The 19,594-nt window shown below is 34.1% G+C and overlaps 2 protein-coding genes across 7 annotated transcripts in view; both read left to right on the forward strand.

Moving 5' to 3' along the window:
• Window positions 1-18,730, forward strand: part of LOC143199159 (nephrin) — an 891,666-nt gene extending 872,936 nt beyond the window's left edge. For 4 of the 6 annotated variants that reach the window (XM_076408964.1, XM_076408966.1, XM_076408967.1 and 1 more), the window contains 4 exons: window positions 5,359-5,522; window positions 14,995-15,691; window positions 17,133-17,178; window positions 17,425-17,518. In XM_076408964.1, coding sequence (XP_076265079.1) covers window positions 5,359-5,522; window positions 14,995-15,651 — 821 coding nt within the window. In that variant the 3' untranslated portion in view covers window positions 15,652-15,691; window positions 17,133-17,178; window positions 17,425-17,518. Of the gene's footprint in view, window positions 1-5,358; window positions 5,523-14,994; window positions 15,692-17,132; window positions 17,179-17,424 lie in introns of all 6 variants that reach the window. The other 2 variants (XM_076408969.1, XM_076408968.1) reach the window with 2 other exon arrangements.
• LOC143198260 (uncharacterized) lies at window positions 6,474-14,160 on the forward strand. The gene is made up of 3 exons (XM_076407390.1): window positions 6,474-6,494; window positions 7,442-8,869; window positions 14,011-14,160. Exons 1-3 carry the CDS (start codon window positions 6,474-6,476, stop codon window positions 14,059-14,061), a joined length of 1,500 nt encoding a protein of 499 aa, XP_076263505.1. The 3' UTR covers window positions 14,062-14,160.
• Window positions 18,731-19,594: the final 864 nt, after the last annotated feature.

Genomic DNA, 19,594 nt, shown 5'->3' on the forward strand with positions numbered 1-19,594 from the left:
GTTATTAACTTATTAAGTTATTAAGAAAGTCCACTCGGATGACTCTCGGTTGGACTTCGGAGTGAAATGATGGAACCAAATTTCATCCATTGTCACATATCGATGCAAAAACTCGGGTTTATTGCGCTTGATCATCTTCAAACACTGCTCCGAATCATCAACTCTCGTTGTTTTTGGTCAAAAGTGAGCTCGCACGGCATCCACTTTGTACAGAGCTTTCTCATAACCAAATATTCCTGAATATGATGTACACGTTCAGTTGATATCTTTAGAGTGTCTGCTATTTCATTCAGTTTCAATTTACGACCATTCAAAATAATTTGGGGATTTTTTTAATGTTTTCCTCGGTAACAACCTCTTTTGGACGTCCACTGCATTCACCGTCTTCGGTGCTCATTTCACCACGTCTAAACTTAGCATACCAATCATTGACGGTTGATTTTCCTGTGGCAGTGACCGGAAACTCGGCATCAAGCCAAGTTTTTGCTTCAACTGTATTTTTTTCCTTCAAAAAGCAATATTTAATCAACACGCGAAATTCTTTTTTATCCATTTTTTTCACAATAACAAAAGTTGCTCACTCAAAATGCTGTAATTCAGAAACTAATGATCCGACAGCTGTCAAATTTATATACGCATCTTTTAAGGCTAACTAAAAAACGTATGGATTTAATTCTAGTAGCGCCATCTACGTGTCAGGCCGAGTACTTTTCAATTGACCTGTTACGTTTCAAGATGCTTCCTCATAGGCTTCCTTCTGTTAGACTCTAAACATTCTTATTGTGAGGTAAATTTTAAAAGTTCATTGTATTGTTTCATTTTCTATAGCAATCGAAGGCTTGGCCTACATCTAAGAATATAGCTGAACACCTTCGTAGGCTTTTTCAATCATATCTGTTATTCTATGAACCTGGTGAATTGTTGAATGCTTGTTAATAAACCCAAACTGGTGTGTAACAATAAATAATTAATATCGAGAATTCAAACACTTACACTTATCTAGTCTGAACGGCATAGAGATTTACATGTACTACTTCCAGCTTTTACTTAACACAACAATACTTCGCTACCACGCGAACTTTTCCAATTGTTATTATTTTGCTGCACCATAACGTGCACAACCATCCGACACCAACCCGCCTCCCCTGCCTCCGCACACCGCGCCGTACTTACCTGTTCGGAACAAGCTGGCGGGCCCTCCGAAGTTCGTAAATGAAATTTTTAAGGAGCTTTCGTACCGGCGCATCCGTCGTCCATTAAACTTTTACCGCGATGAAACTTTATTTTTCCCCGACTCGATTTAATCAGGCCCGATTACCGGGGTCGTTTTTCAGGCAATTAGAAAGAAAAATGAGAGTTCGCCGCTACGGAGCGAACGTTCGGGCGAAGACACGTCGGGCCGGCGAGTTCGGAAAAATTAACACCACGTCTTATTTTTACGGTCACATATATATATCGTTCTCTCGCCGAGAGTTTTCTTTTATTTAACGTTAATGTGACTTTTAATTGTACTTATTAAGTACCAGCATAGTTACCAAATAAAATTAGTTAAGTGGAATTTGCATTATGAGCAAGAACATTACAATACGGTTATAGTATAGACATAGAGCTAGTTTTGGTAATTGTTATATTCTGTTTGTCTTACGATCGTAACTTGTTATTTCTTGATTACTTACTATTATTACTGTTTAAACGTAAAGATTACAAAAATATTTTAAATATTTTTACTTAATTTTATTAGATCCTTGTACGTATTTTTATCAGCCATATATCTTGGTTTTTTATTGCTTAAAAGCATATGGAACATATATTATCACCAGTTATTAACTACAACTGTCTGGTCATTCTCCTTAATATTATCCTTAAAGCCCATAGCTTTCTTAAATCTAAGATGATTGTGAATAAATGGATAAAAAAGAATTTCGCGTGTTGATAAAATGTTGCTTTTTGAAGGGAAAAAATACAGTTGAAGCAAAAACTTGGCTCGATGCCGAGTTTCCAGGCACTGTCCCAGGAAAATCAACCATCAAGGATTGGTATGCTAAGTTTAGACATGGCGAAAAGAGCACCGAAGGCGGTGAACGCAGTGGACACCCAAAAGATGCTGTTACGGACGAAAACATTAAAAAATTCACAAAATGATGACCGTAAATTGAAATTGAATGAAAGAGCAGACACTCCTAAAGATATCAACTGAACGTGTACATCATATAATTCACGAATATTTGGGTATGAGAAAGCTCTGTGCAAAGTGGGTGCCGCGCGAGCTCATTTTTGACCAAAAACAACGACAAGTAGATGATTCGGAGCACTGTTTGAAGATGATCAAGCGTAATAAACCCGAGGTTTTGCATCGATCTGTGACAACGGATGAAACATGGCTCCATCAGTTCACTCCGAACTCCAATCGACTCCAATAGTCATCCGAGTGGACTGCACACGATGAACCTGCTCCAAAGCGTGGGAAAATGCAACAGTCGGCTGGCGTCTGTACTTTCGAATGCGCATGGAATAATTTTCATTGACTACCGTGAAAAAGAAAGGATCATCAACAGCGACTATCACGTAGCGTTATTGGACAGATACGAAATCGCCGAAAAAACGGCCGCATTTGAAAAAAAATTAAAGTGCTGCGTCACCAAGACAATGCACCATGTCACAAGTCAGTGAAAACGATGGCAAAAATCCATGAATGTTCTCAGATCTCAAAAGAATGCTCGCTGGGAAGAAGTTTTCGTCCAATGAAGAGGTGAACGCCGAAACTAAGGCCTATTTTGGAACAAAGGACAAATCGTACTACAAAAATGGTATCGAAAAGTTGGAGGATCGCTATAATCAGTGTATCACCCTTGAAGAGAATTATGTTGAATAAAAATAACTAATTTATTATGGTAGGCCGGGGACTTTTCAATTGACCTGTTATATTAGCTTAAATAGTTTTTGTCTCTTCAACCTTTGGCCTATTTGCCAGTGCCATCAGTATTACCTATAAAATAACAGTTTATTGTGTTTATTAATTAAATTATCATGCAAGTAACCACGACATTTCCTTGAGCCTCCTACAAAGTCCTACTCATTTCTTTTTAACATGTTCTATCCACTTAAACTTTACAGCCAATATCATACCCAATTTTTTATTGTAATATTCTGTGATCGCATACGGAATTACTTTAGGAAGTTTCCAGGAATTTTTATGATGAGGCACTTGGTCCACTATGCAAGATTGATGCAGGTAATCTAAAGTTCAATGGGTTATCTAATACTGAATAATTAGAATAAGATCAACAATATCGATAAATTAGCAAAACATTGAATATACTCCGAACTTTTTCGCCCGAATCACTACGTCCCACTAAATACACTGGAGAAATGTTTTTCTGTTTCGACGCTGATGCGCTTGCTAAAAATACAATCATCGTGTTCCGTCCCAATTTTCCACCTAAAACCTTTTTTGTCGATGGTAACGCTTGTTGAATCAACCCTTCAGGGTTTTAGGTTAACTAACTAGGTTATAGCTCCTAGGTTATCTACAAGATGGTATTGCATTGGTGTTACATATTCATCTTGCAGATATATCAATTCCTTATCATCAAACTTTCGAGTCACTACTGAGCTCATATGAGGTTTATGGGCCTTTTATTAAGGAAACACCTCTTTTTTAGCAAAAGCATAAGATAACTCCTGTACAGCTGAGGCAACTTGCAAATACTTAGAAAACTGAGGTAATACATTTTATCATCAGGTTATAACTTATTCGATTCAACAATTCACTGAGACCATTTCTTTTTGTTCTTGCCTAAAAACAGGCGATGGAAAGCATGACGCATACCTGGTCGCGGAGACCTGCCCCGTTAGTCACTACTGCTTCTGCATTCAATTTGAGCATACCCGCCAACCGATCAACCGTTATTGGACACGAGGACCTGACGGAAAAACAAATAGTGAAACTAACTATAGATTCGCGAACTTAAGTTAACACAGGACTGGATGCTGTCGCATGGGATTATGACTGCAGCGACATATGAGGTCGTTTCAGCCTAGAAAAGGGCTCCCACTAAGAACTAAGCTCCCAGCATGTCCACCAGCTCGCGAACAAGCGCGTTTTCAGAACCTGAGTCTGTTATTTGTGGAAAGATCGAGAGCTGAGACCAATATTACATATATATTAGAGATTTAATTTATACAATAATAAATAAATGTTGAGAAATTAAAACGAAAAATATGAAGTTAAACTAATAATACAGTTATCATTAAAAATTGTTACATAATTTAAAAATAAACTCTTACTATAACAGTTTTAGCATAAAATATCTGTATACTAAAGTATGTACATACTCTGTTTGCACTCTGGTGACAATATTTACAATAGCTAGTTTTTAGTTTCTTTTAAAGAAACTATTGTTTTGTTCCAGTGTTATCACTACCTAAGTATTTAGAAGCTAATTACTATTTATTAGTAACTGAGTTGACTCACTCAATTAAACTAAGATATTCAAGAATTCTTTAACATTTATTGCAATAAAGTGCGCCAATATACAGTTGAAGGACAAATCCAAATACACAAATTAAAATTGTTTTAAAAATAATTGCAGAAAGTTAAGCATTGATGATGATGATGATGATGAACAATATTTCAGCTTGAAGAAATTATAGATTATTCATTACATAATCGTGTACTCTATCAAACTGTTGATATAATTTTTTTATTGATATCTATTTGATAATTTTGATTGAAATATTGGAGCTTTTTCCTTTATTTGCCTGAAATAATCACTCCTGTGGTATATCAAGCTTTATGTACAATAATGTATACACGCTAACCTCATTATGAATAATAGATATCAAAACAAAAATAATCCAGAATATCGATCCTAAAACAATTTTTTTACGGTCTGATAAAACACTTAGTGATTAAAAATAAAAATAGTTTCCTTTTATTTTCATTCGAACGGACCCCTATATTTTACAAAATAAACTTTCTCTAATAATAAAAGTAATACATTACTGTCCGGGCCAATCCTTCTACAGTCATTTATTTAACGGCTTTTTGGCGAAGGCGGGAAACATTAGAACTTTTAATAGACTGGTCATTACAACATTTCTTGCGCGGTTTTGTTTCTGCCGACGACTAATTTTTAGCAATTTGTGTTTTTACGTATCCCACCATTAAAAGTTTAGGTTTCGCTCGTGGAACCGTTAAAACTTTTCAAAAGGTAAGCTTTTGTTGGCATGAAACTCCCACCCCTAATAGAATAAAGTGGAAATAGTCCTTAAGGCATTAGCATTAAATCGTGCGACTATTTAGCCGAGACTGGCGGGTTCGAGACCGTGTCGATTCATTCCGATTCGTTTTTTCAGTACCACCCAACCAATCCTCTATAGTCGGAGATAAGATACGGCCGGGGGTTGTCCCACCGGTTGGAAATATGCAGGACCACCCCCATTCCAACAACGCAGACCCCAACGACAAAGGTTTATATGAGAATCTGCCCTTCCACGGTATCCAGAACCCACCCAATAAGGTAAGATGACAAGTATTCCATTATTCAGTAGTCTAAGCTTGAACAAAGGTTATTTTTAACTAATACTAATCTAACCTGACAAAGTTATAACAAAACTTATAATATTATAACTCAATATATTGAATTAACACTTGAAATATTAGTATAGTATTTATTTGCTAGATTATTTAGAGAAAAAGTTCCAAGTCACAAATCGAAAAATACTGATTATTTTCTATGTTTTGCTGATATATCCATATCGGTTATCTTATTCTAAATATTCAATATCGGAAATGACCAGATCCAATACTAACTTAAATATTTTGACTAAATCGTTGTTTTAATGAAGAAACGTTAATCAGTATTCAACATTTTTGAAATATGCACCCATAAATAATTGACAACCAACAACAATTATCCTTGGTGGCAGTAAAAAATGGTTGTTACTATTTTCCGCCTAATTGCTCGATAATTTCTTACCACATAGACCTTCCCTGGGCTTTCGTAAATATATCAAAATCAAAATTAGTTAAATCAGTCCTGCTGTTCTTCAGTCTTAACAAGACTAACCAACAATTATACACAAAATAATATGAACACCTGGTATATACACAATATTTATTCTTTAATAAGGTATTGAGTTTGCTCTTAAAACAGCTACAAAACAGCAGAAAAGATGTGAAGTCCAAGGAATTGTTGTTTCATTCTAGTACGAAAACATCGACAATTACTTCACTGATGTTGGAAAAGGAAAACTACTCTTCAGACTGCTCTAAAACTCCGCATAACAGTCCGATTTTGTTGAACTCTGAATTATGCTGGCCAGGGAAGATTTTTGGTGATATTTTGAAATGTCCTTCTTAGTTGACTAAATATTTCTTGCTGTATATATGGGCACATTATCGTCTTAGAATATGGCAGTATTTTATATCAATATGCTAGTCAAGTATAGTAAGAACTTCATCTATGAAGATGTCGGGATATTTATTCGAAGTAATCCAGCCAGTGATATGAATAAGAAGATAAGCTGAATACAACGATATTGGCACCCAAATCATTACGGAACCTCTCCCATGCTTGACTGTAAAAAGCAGGCAGCCCGGATCGTAGACATCTTTTGTGGTTCTCCATACAAAAACCCAGCCGTTTTTCAGAAACAATATAACTGATGATTCATCAGGCCATACCCCATTTTTCCAATCATTAAGTGCCCAAGTTCTATGATCACTTCACCACTTCTTTTGCAGATTAACGTTGACTTCCATTAAAAAAAGTTTCTCAAGTGATTGCTGAGTCCTCGTTTTACTTATTCTGTCACAATCCTTTTCAATTTTCATCAGTCTCTTACTTTTATTTTTTCAGTCTTACTTGTCAATGTATGTTTGTGATTGTTTAACGTTAGTGATTGTCTTTAGGCAAAAGTTTAAAATCTGACAAGGAAAATGATCCCAGTCACGCCTGTAAATATGCTGGGTAAGACCGTATGTCTTCTGGGATGATCTCTAAGTTGGTCACTCGGCAATCGGTAGCCTTAATTCCGAGGTTCAAAGCCCATGTTAAACTGTAGCTCCAGTCCAGATAAACCCTAGTTGATAAAAAAGTAACTCTAAAATATTTTAAAAAGATTATTATCCTAAATACTATTATATATAAAGTAAATGAGAGTTCAAATTAATACGAAATCAGAATAAATATTTAACATCTTTCAATCATTCTATATCGATAAATCAGCGAGACAAGTGAACAGAAATTCTACAAATAATTATTCAAAATCTGATTATCTTGTTTAAATTGTATCCTACATTTTTAACTATATATTATTTTGCATATAAAAATCTTATTTAATTTTTATTTCATATTATCTTAATTGTTGTACTACATGTGCTTTTTTGTGAATGCTTGTTATTTATTTTGCTTGTTTTGTTTTGTTTTTGTTGCAGCCTATTTCAGTTATAGCGCCCTTTTACCAAACCGCTAATCTCAACCTAGCTCAAAAAAAACAATCCCTGCTTGACGCTTTAAACCACACACTACCTCCTGGTGATCCCAGACCAAAACCGAACACACTGAAACGGAACCAGTCGTTTCACGGGTTCCAAACCAATCCGAGACCGGGTAGTTACCAGGCCCAACTACCCTGGGCGACCCAATACAGCATCTTTATGAGAACCTTTGCAAATCCAGAGTTTCTGGGCTCGGCCGCTAACTTCTCCAGGCTCCAACCCGACCATCTGGTCGTGCCGTCGATGCTGCACCGATTCTCCACACTCTCCATACCGAAAAACTTGAACATGAACAGTGACACCCAACAAAATCAGTACTACGTACCACTGGGCATGAAACAAAAGCCACCGAGGGTGTCTGGAAGGAACGAAAATAGTTTCGAGTTGAAACGGTCATCGTCTGGTAGTAAAGTGGAGGAATTCAAGACAAACGCCTCAGTCGTGGAGAAAGCCAACAAGGAAAATATGGAAAAACCTAAGAAAGAGGTTTTGACGAACAAGAGGTTCAACTCACTGAAGACCGAAAAGCACAAATGCTACTCGCCGACGTTCTATTCAATGAGATGCAAGAAACATGCCAAAAGGAGACCAGTCGTCTATGCTTTACCGAAGAAATGTCTCAATCAGTCGTCGAAATCGGTTCAGAGCGGAGAAACCGAGTTCCAGAATCTCACGGACAGTATCCAGATCATGGAACACGGAGTCGAGGGGAACACGCCCATTCCAGCGCCTCGATGCCGAAAACATAAACGACCGGAGATCATTTACGCCAACATATGTAACTCGTTGAAAAGGAACGTCTCATTTGGCGACTCACCTAACGGATCTAGCGACAGCGCTGAGACCAGCGCCGTTGGCGAAATATCCACCACCGAAGTACAGGTACACGTATCTGAAAACCAAACCAAAGATAAGACCAATGAAGATAAGGAACCAGAACAAACCAAAGAAAACGTAGATAGTTCAAAACGAGAACCTGGTGAAAACGTGACGACCAAACCGGAAATCGTTGGTCACTCGCCGAAACTAGTCGGAATAAATCCAAAAGTATTTAGTAGTTTAAGTCCGATGCCAAAGATATCCCCCCAGGCGATGAAAAACTCGCCCATACTGAAAGTGAGCCCCAACTTTATAAAACCGAAAGTGGAGAGCCCCAAAGGAGCATTGTCGATGCAGATCCAAGCCAAGAGGAAAGCTTCTCCCGTACAAAGTCCCAATAGTAGCGTGAATCGGACTATTCTAACAAAGAAAGAAGAAGAAAATAAACAGAGAACAGTCGACGTTCCTCCGCCTCCAGATGGCGACGCATCAAACCCCATAATTCCCAAACAAACCGACACGAAAGCTTACGCTAAATCCAATCAGGTGCGTTGTTATTATTATTTGTATTATTTTTAGTTTGGCTTCGACGAATTTACAAATATTTTTTTTATGAAAATCAAACACAAATATTTACCATCCATCCGATGCAAAAACGGCAACAAATTAGTTGGGACAATATAATAAATAATTCCGAAATTACGTACACACATAAAATAAAACAGATGCTTATTTAACATTGTGAAAAAAATAAATATTTGCTATCATGACAGGGCACCATGTGCATCGATTGTTTATTTTATTATATTGTATCTGCGCCATTTTCCAAAGCACATTTGATGGAATTTTTGTATGAATCACTGCATTATTGTTCCAATTTTAAACAAATAAGTTTCGAAGTCGCAATTAATATTAAAATTTATAGTTACTTCTATATATTCATTCATACCATTGAGTGTTACAATATTCAATTCGGCTCATGGAACAGAAATGAAAAATCATAATTTATATTTTGAATGCGTTTTTTTCAGAATATTATTTTCCTCAACATCAACACGTTTATTCTAACAATCTTGCTATGAAATCCTTTTCAAAGAAATCTTATATTTATATTTGTGAAGAGCCGGAAGTCAGGCAGAACCAAACCAGGCTAATAAACCGGATGTTAAAAGAATTCTAATATAATAGTATGTGCATTATTTTGCTGCAAAATAAGTTTTTATGATATAAACTGGATATCTTGGCACAAAGGAGGTAACCCAATTTGTCTTTGCATGAAGAAATTATCCCTAACACGTTTTTGTTCGATTTTTGACGGGGTTACATCATTTCTATACTGAGTCAAGAATCAATATGTCTCGAACTTTCATAAAATCTTTTCTTAATCAACAATCTTTCAAAACAACATCGTCTGTTTTTGCATCAATTTCTGGTGTTTTACTTTACTTTCAAAGCTAACTATCATATAAATATATAATTATATTCAAGACTTTATAATTACTGTACTATATTTATTTTTATCGTTAAAATGAACTTACAAGTCAACTTTAAATATTATTTTTGTAGAAAAAATTGAAATTAAATTTTGTTTCTAATGTTAACACATAGATGGTAATGAAGAATCCTGTAAAAGAAGACAAGATACTCATATTTATTAACAATAAACATTTATTTAATTTTGTAATTTTCTATCAAGTACTGCAGTTACAACACAAAAGAATTATCAGTAAAGTTTAAGCAATAATAAATAATTGTTTAAAGCGCTATCGCCACATAATAATAGGATGAGAAAAAAGGCTCTCTACCTTTTACTGGTACACAATTTTCTTTGTATTTAAATCGGCTTTATATCGAGTTCCATTATAATCCGCCACCTTTTGCCATTTTTCGAGTATAAAACTTTTTGTTTTTTGTTGCAAGTTTTTTGGAGGGAAAAAAACCGAAACAATTTGCGTGGGCCTCTTGACGTCAATCAGTGTCCCAGAGACAGTCAAACTTGTAAGTCCAGTGGCACACAAATACGGAGCTTTATCCATATTTCATTACGAAGGTAGTTTGATAAGTCAGCGACAAGAATGTATTTCATTGTTCTCGTCAAAAAGACGTCTTGTTTCTCAACATAATCCTTTTGGCGCAAAATATTGATGTTCAGCGTTCTTTCAATTTGTTGATAACTTCAAAATAGTAGGTTTTCTTAAGACCGTCACTATAGGTATTTGTTTCAGTGATGACCTCTTTTTAGTCGCCCAAAATTTCTTACTGCCTAGCCATTTGTTCAGTTTTGGAAACAGGTAATAGTCAGAGGGACTAAATCTGGAAAAACATATGCCGGATAGGGTAATATTTTATAGCCTAATTTATGGATTTTTATCATGATGACTACACGCGTATGCACCCCTGTATTACCTTGTATTGCTTCAGATCAATATCAAATATGTCCAAAATCATAACCGACTGGTACAGACCTATAGTTTTCATTGATGGCTTAGAGTTTTGCAATGTATTCATGTTCCGAAACAACAACATCGTAAACTGTAACGCATTCTCCAGCTATATCATGTACTATCATTCTCCGATCGTCCTTTACCATTCCATGGATTTTATCAGCTATTTATGACGTGAGGACGTCTTTTGGACAACCTGACGGTTCGGCGTCACTTGTGTTGGTACGACCACAACGAGCCACTGAGCCCAAACCGTTCCTTGATTTTGGTGGTCGTTTTTTATTTATTACGCAGAAATCACTTCTAAAATATTCTACATATTCTTCACAGTAATCTGTTAATAGATGACAAAAATGATGCGTTTAAAGTTACTCAGCAGAAAAATCAAAAGGTTTGACTGACTTCTCAACTGCCTTCGTGCAATTTGCTCTACCTCGGTATCTCTATGCCGTTTTTAAAAAATGTTCCATTAATTGTAACAATAATTAGAGTTTTTTCTGCTATTGTGCAGAAAGTATTACTTCTTTTGTTGCAGATATTGGGTAATAAGGTGACATGACGAAAAGTCAACCGAAAAAAGTAAGCAGCTGCGTCATCAGGTGTTATTTGACTGTCTTTTTGTTTAAGGTGTATAGTAATGGATCCATATTTCTTCTTTTCATCTTCAGCTCCAATACCTGAATTTTCGACACATTGTTCTTTTTTATTTAGAGTGGACAAAGTTTCGTACAGAATTTTGCCATCTGATATATAGTTAGATAAGGGTCAGCCATATTTCAGTTTTCCAAAATTATGTTGCGGACTTTTTCATGTTTTCGAAACAACCTAGTTGCTTGGTTTCAAAATCAAATTCCCATCAAATAATAACTCAATAATTTAATCGCTTGTAATCGTTCACAAACTGCAACTCGACTGGCATTCAACTTTTCTGATAATTGTTTCTGAGTTTGTGACCCAACACCATCCAATAAATCCTGCGCATTACAACATCTTCAAACGTTTTCGTCAGCCTATCAACACGTTCTTTAACTAAAACGTTGAAATCACCACATTTGAATTGTAGAGACCACCTTTATCATATTATCGTCACTGAAATATGCTCACCGTAAGTCTCCACCAGCAAGCGATAGCTTTCGAAACTGATTGAACGAAAAAAATTTATAAACTTGTAAAATTTTAAAGTTAATGTCAATAGAATAAAATGACAGATCAATCAAATCATAACATTGCATGCTAATGGCTAGTGAAATATGTTATAGTAAATTTAACATAATTACCTATTTATATTTTCTATATCTAATGCATTTTTAATGACGTACCTTATACTAAATTCTCAGTCAATAACACTTGCATCAAAGCCCAAGTATGGTTTCCACGTGAACATCAAAGAGCCAACAAAGCCTCTTCCGTTTATTAATAGTTACTTTACGGTTCAACCATGAGAGTAATCCTGGTTGAAAGGCTTATTACCAGGCATAGACGATATCGAGATAAAATTAGACCCGCTAAGATTGCCACTTAGATAGTAATATCTCGGTTCTTGATGAACGATAACACACAATTAGACGATAATTCATAAAGAGGAGAACGTAGCCACAAAGGGCGGATTTTCACCAGTCACTCCAAATAACGTTGTTGTCGACAGCACGCAATGTCAGATAACGTAACTAATTCCGATAGAACCTTTTAGTGTCTTAGAAAAATAATTTTACATAGTTCTGCGATGACATATTTTTAAAACAAATCATTAAATGTTCCTTTTAAAGTTTTATTGGTCATAATAACGCTTCTGTCTAAAGAAAAACTACAGCTAATCCAACAATTCGCAAGGATTTACATTAACAAACAACTCCTTTTCCCTCTTCTGCAATCTTCCAACACTTGACCTTTATATTCCTTCTTAAATTAGAATTCAAGTATCAGGATAATACATATTTAAAGGTTATAAAAACGTATCGTCTTTAAATTTTTTTAATATAGAGTAAGCAGTGTTGGTTTCTTTTCAAGGATGTAAAACCAAACCTGTAATTATTTGACTTTTTACTATCTGTTACTATAATCAATAAACCACTATAAGTCTCATCAATAGTTTGATAACACTGTGTGACATAACATTAAATAAAACGGTTGTTTTGTCAAATTGTACCTGCAAAACACAAAAACATAAACGGATAAAAAAAACCTACAATTTTAAAGTAATTCTAAATTAAAGTACTATAAATAAATAAAAACAATGTGAAAATATATTTATTTATTTATATTAATAGTTTTATACAAGAAAGAGTAATATATGTTTACAAATCGACAGTGAATCAAAATAGCTCAGGTTTAAGAGGTCAATAGAGAAAATGAGCCATATATTCTGAAGATTAGGGGGGAAATTCGAAAAATATTTTTAAAGTTTTTAAGCTTAACGTTGACCAAAAATTCATGAATTACTCTCTCTCTAGAGATAACCAAGCCACTAACTTTCGCGGTAAGATTTTCAACGAATTCATTGTTTTTTATAAGTTTTCTTACTTCGACACTAACAAAAGTGCCTTCTTTTAATTTAGCATTCCTTAATTTGGATAAAACAGTTTTCAGATACAAAAATCCTTTACCATTTTTATTCATGGCCTTAACAACACTATCCATTAAACCAAATGTTATTCAGTTCAGTTCTTTTTGGCCAACCTTTAACTTCATAGTGGTTTTTGGTGTCTCTACTATCCCACAAACAGGGAAAACTCATCCAATGAAAGCTCGCTATAGTCCAAGCTATAAGCAACAACTGTTAAATCAGCAAAAACTTTCCAGTTGTATTCTTTGTATTTGATTGAGTTTAAAAATAGTGTTTCGTGTTTTCATACGTTTCTTTTAAAAACACTGAATATGCAATAAGTAAGGAAGGATATCGGCTACCATTGTCTAGTAATACAGCTTTTAAGCGTAAATAATATATTATATATATTACTAAGGAACATGACGTGTTAGGCAACCATATCAACACACAATGTTTTCAACAATAGAATAAGGAATTGAAAACACGTAATCTTATTTGTGAGAAAAATTGTATCACACAGTGTAATTTAAATTGAAACTAAAATTATTAATTATTCGTTGTTAAAAAAAAAACAGAATCAATATCGGACACAAAAAGCTATAGTCTAGCCAAAGTTGTTTGTTTTTAATGTATTGCTTGTCGCAATTTGTAAATTCGTTTCAGAATCAGACAATATTTTCCTTCTCATTTTATTCTAGTTAAAAAGAGACACAATGGTGTCTGATCAGTTCGAACGCCTAAACGAATGAGCCTGTCAAAGTCGTCCAGTTGTCAGACGTATTCAAAAATCTTGAAAGATATTATAACTATAACCTATAAACTATTCTGGATGTATAATTAACTGCAGTTTTGACATGTACTATAATATTAAAATCAATTATATTTGATTACTTTCCGTAGTTATAAATATAATAAAACAACTCTAACCTACAAATTATTGTGGCTGTTATTATTATTGTGATTAACTGTAGTTTGAGTCATTCAATAAATATACATTAGATAATGTTAAAATGAATTATATTTTATAACGTGGTTTTTGTTTCATTATTTTATTTACATTAGTATTTTCGTTTTGGGATCATCGTTGCATTATAAACTTTGATTACGTGTATTGGCTGTTTTATTGGAGGGACTATACACCGAATACTACAGTTTGAATTTCTTAGCTGGTATTGTTGTTTTCACTGATGTTTTACCCTATCATACAGTTGGAACAAAAGTTCAAATACCTCTATTGTAATACCTAGAATAAGAATAATGGTTCTGCCTATTGATCTAAGTTGAATCTATCTATTAAATCAACTCGGTCTATTTTAATGAGCAAATTAACTGCTATAGAATCCTTAATCATTTATCTCTGCTCCTTAATAAAATAAATCTCATGGAGTTTAACCTAATACATAAACAAAAATCCCAGAATTCTTCAATTCCACAATTCCACAAATTCGACAATTGAAAACAACAAGACATTATTGTGAAACCTAGAATTAGAATAAAAGCTAAAGTCTGATAAATAGCAAAATATTAATTATTCAATTCGGTTCCATTCAATGAAGAAATTAGGTACTACATAACAACTGTTCCCTTTTCTCTTCGCTTTAACGAAATAAATTTGATGCAACTTGACCTAAACAATAACCATTATTAACCAAACTAACTGCTACTAACCTCATGTGTTTCAGAATGCGTTTTATACACTAACCGCACCCCATTGCAAGCAAACCATATTACCCCCTCAATATTCGGCAACGATACCCCACCAGAAGCACGCTAAGCTCATACCGAAGGCCCTTTTCCAAGAACAGCTGGCCAAGAGCAAGAGCTTCTCCAGCAAGTCGAAGCACAAGAGACATTTCCAGATACCGTTGCAGAAATGTCACAGTTTCAAATTCCAAACGGCCGAGAGCTACTTCCAACCGATCAAGAACATACACGAGGAGAATCTGATGAGAAACGGATACGTTGGTGAATACCCCGTCAGCGGTTCAAGCACCGGCAGCCTGCACGTGACCAGGAACCACAAGCGCGAAAAACCGAAGCAGAAAACCAAAGGACCCCTGGTGTTGAGGCACGCCAACGATCACTTCCAAGAGAACATCCAGAATTCCGTACAGCTACAGTATCCGCAACCGATCCTGCCCGGGAGGGGCGCCATGCTACCCCACCCAAAGCAGAACGGGGTGGTGCAGTACGCGGACTTGGACATGCCCTCCAGCAGGAAGGGTTCGCACGAGAGCTCCAGCTCCAGCTCGAGCAAGGGCCACAATATGAAACAGAAACAGAAGACTGAGTATGCCACCTTGAAATTCAACGATATCGGTCAGGAGATCGACGTGTAATGATGACGATGCATGTTCGGGGGGTTTAAGGTAAACTAAGGTGGGTGCTTTAATGCTGTTCGCTATGAATTGCCTTTTTTCACTAACACAGAAACAGTGACGATTTTATTCAAAAATACCACGACATTAGGTTTTTAATATATGCCACAGATAACTTTCATTATGTCAAAAAATAATTCTTAAGTTATTCCTTAAGATAAAAATATTTCAAACGATAAACTTATTTAACTTACTAACTTTTACTATCCAATATCCTATGTAAATAGAAACTGAAATACCTCTGATGTAAAACCTAGAATTAGAATAATAGTTTTGCCTGATTAATGGCAAAATCCAAAACGAACCTATGAATTAAATCAATTCCATCCTTTCTATTGAAGAAATTAACTGCTATAGAACCCTTTATTTCTTCTCCTTAATAAAATAAATGTGATGTAATTTAACCTAAGAAATAAACAAAGATCCCAGAATCGAATCTAAACTAGTATAACAAGGCCAATATATATTTATCTTTAATATAACCTCAACTATTTATCCAACTAAAATATTTCATAAATTTCAATTTAATTCTAGATAGTGCTAGATAGTTAAATTTGTCCAAATCGAATGTCTGATCCAATATCTAATATCCCATTGGCCTAAAGAGATATGCAGACTATTACGAACTCTTAATTAGGGATGGGATGGAATTATTAACCCAACTTTTGGCTTTTGGAACACGAGAAAAGCTTTATTTTTATTGTCGCTCTTTTATATCCGTTAAATAGTCCCGTGATGCAAACTACAACGCCCTCTGCTAATTATTCTTCTTATTTTTCTACATAATATCGATAGGCTCTTTTATCGATAGAAACCGGATATTTAACACCACATCTAAATTTAAATGTACCTAACACCTACCCTAATTAAAATTATAAATATATCCATATATATATATATATATATATATATATATATATATATATATATATATATATATATATATATATATATATATATATATATATATTGGATAAATCAGATGAGAATTGACCATCTGATACCCACTTAGTTATAAAATCTTATAACCATTATTTTTACAATCTAATATAAGGAGAATAATAAATGCATACCCAGTATCTGAAAAAAATTCTGAAAAAAAAAACTGAAAGCGGTTAATATAGAAACCAAATTAAAACGCTGATATCTCAGGCAGTGTATTAAATTTTAATCCTCTAATTCCAAATGAAATCACGTTTCCAATCGATAAATTAATTTTATAGCTTTATAAAGGCATATATTGAAAACTCAATGATTAAACAGATAAATAACTAACATGTTAGGGCTCTGTTTGCGCAACAGCGCGAATAAAAGCGTCACAAATACAGTATTTAATCAACGAAACCCCAATTACCAAACCTGTCAAAAAACAACAACATTCTGCGAAAGTTGTTCGAAAAACCCAATCGAAATAAAACTAATGAGCACACATTCTGTTTTAGACAAACGGGACTGCACCTAGCGGTAGCGATACGTATATTTTTTAAGGTAATTATTAGTTTGTCCAAGTTCAAAATTTTACCCCTGTAGATTTGTCTGAAAATTAGATTTTTCAATTAGAAACGGCACTAGCGATCAATTAGATTTCTCCAACGATGCTTGAAACAAGAATTTCTGGGCTAAAACTTAACCACTAACCCTCTTTTCGGAGAAATGTACTTGATCCGCCATCTAACGGGCACCGCTTCGACTAACCTGTGGATAACTGTGTTACCGACATTTTTCCTTTTTCAGCCATTCAGACCAGACCCATGTGACCTCCTCTACGCTGACGTCGATTACAAGTCGAATTACGGACCGATAAACTACAAAGCAGCATCAGTTTACGCATCCATGAAACGGAACAAACTCAATAACAGAATGGATGAGGTCAACAAAGATGATTTGCTCTAAAACGATGAATAATGAAGTTTGACAACAAGAAAGGTATAAAAATGAAAAACTAATTCTTAAACAAACTATTAAACCAAAAAACTACACCGAATTTAAGAAGTAATTATTATTTCAATATGTTTCATAATTGAAAGAAGTTACTTCGCCATTTTATCAATAAAAGATGTAGAGAAAAGTTACCCTCTTGTTGTCAAACAAGTGAAGCGTCGTTGCCGATTGTACCACTTGTCACATGTAAAAATCCCTGTATCAATAACCAAAAAATATTTAGTCAATAGGCATAATTTTTTCGTTTATTCTTTTCTTCATTAAACTGTAGGGAAATTTTATATAAACTTGCATTTTAATGTTACATAGTTATATAGAATTTAGACTATTTATTGTTAATCGAGTAACATGTATAATTTCAATAGGTTTTTTATATAAATAATTCAAACTGTGTATATAACTTGTTTATATAGCTATAAAGTTTCCACCATTTATGTTACGTCGTAAAAAAATTTTAAAAAAAGAAATAAAGAAATTCAAAAATATTAAAACATATCGAACATATTGATGTAAAGCTCGACAATGCCATTAAATTAATGTCTTTCTTTATACGTTAACGCTATTAACACACTATTTGTTATCTTTCGCACTTGTGCTTTATTATTTTTCATTTTAGTTTTAAGTTACGACTTGTTAAGTGCTGACCATGATTGAAGACAACATTTTGGTGAGGAGATTGTATTCATGTTGTTTTTTGGTCAGCACTTAAGAACTGAAAACATATTCGCATATTGTCACGAAAACAACTAAAAATTGTTCTAATTAAAAATATTTTGAGTGCCAAAATTTCGAAAACTCTTTACTTTCAACTCCTTTAATTATTTACAATTTCTGAGAAACATACGTCCATTACGAAGATGATCAAGACACTTCAATATACTATTTATATAATATTGGTGTGGTGCTGTCAAGTCACCTCTAGACTTTTTACAATTATTAAACAAAATCTAAATTGCATTAGGATCAATCTCTGTATAGACACGTTATTTAAAATAAAAACTTTTAAAAGGATATTGTATCATCTTGTAGATATGTAATATATACGAATAGCTCTTATGCCATTTAATAATAAAAATAATAAATAAACATTTGAAAAATTCGATGTGAGTTTTAATCATCTACAGACTTAAAGTACTCAATAAGCAAATGACAGCCGAAACAATTTCATCATTTCAAGGTACCCTTAGTTTTATCTTCCCATGACAAGCATTTGTCGCACGATTTTATAACGCACCTTTACAACTATGTTACATTCATAAAAATTTGAGTTTGTCAATTGTTTGAATCGTATATTAATCCAGAAATATTTAACATGTCATAATATAACAATATTTTGAGTCCTTAACAATAGATTTAGAATATGTTTGAAAGAAATTTAGTGCCTTTTATGGGTGAAACTTGACAAGAGAAAATACAATTTTTCCTCAAACTCACCCTGTCACGCTCATAGATTCGTAAAGAAAATCAAAATTTGCAACATCCACCCTATTCGACAGATTAATTATCTCTGGATATTGACTATTCTCTGTATATATCATAATCAGGAAGTGATAACAAACTGTATTTCAATCAATAAAACTGCAATTTTTGTCCAACAATTAAAGCTATTACCAATTCAAATAGAGATTATTTTGAGATAAATATTATGATATATATTCAATAATTATAAAGCCCTTAAGAGACTGGTGTGAACAAATAAACTTATACGATAGTATGTTGTTAAAAGCGCTATAATAGGAATTCACCAGTGACCAACGACCATATTAAAACTAAAAAGATTGTGAAGTATGCAATTTAACTTCCTGAGACTGAAGAAGAGCTGTCAAAACCAGAAGCAGATCTAGAAGGCAGCTGAGGGATTAGAAGGGATCCTGAAAAGTATCATAACCCTTTCATAGCAAAACTTGTGCTTACCAACAGATCTTATATGATCTTATATGTTATAACATATATCTTAATCTTG

This window comes from Rhynchophorus ferrugineus, unplaced genomic scaffold, assembly GCF_030347505.1.
Source record: "Rhynchophorus ferrugineus isolate W39M unplaced genomic scaffold, kcgeb_rfMv2 rfM6, whole genome shotgun sequence".
In the NCBI taxonomy this organism is placed as follows: domain Eukaryota; kingdom Metazoa; phylum Arthropoda; class Insecta; order Coleoptera; family Curculionidae; genus Rhynchophorus; species Rhynchophorus ferrugineus.

What these genes read in the sequence shown, in the direction of transcription:
- LOC143198260 (XM_076407390.1), top strand. Translation starts at nt 6,474, where the DNA reads ATGTCGGGATATTTATTCGAA. An exon ending in TGTCGGGATATTTATTCGAA is followed by an intron (nt 6,495 to 7,441) that starts GTAATCCAGCCA and finishes TTTTTGTTGCAG; the next exon opens with CCTATTTCAGTTATAGCGCC. An exon ending in CTTACGCTAAATCCAATCAG is followed by an intron (nt 8,870 to 14,010) that starts GTGCGTTGTTAT and finishes ATTTTATTCTAG; the next exon opens with TTAAAAAGAGACACAATGGT.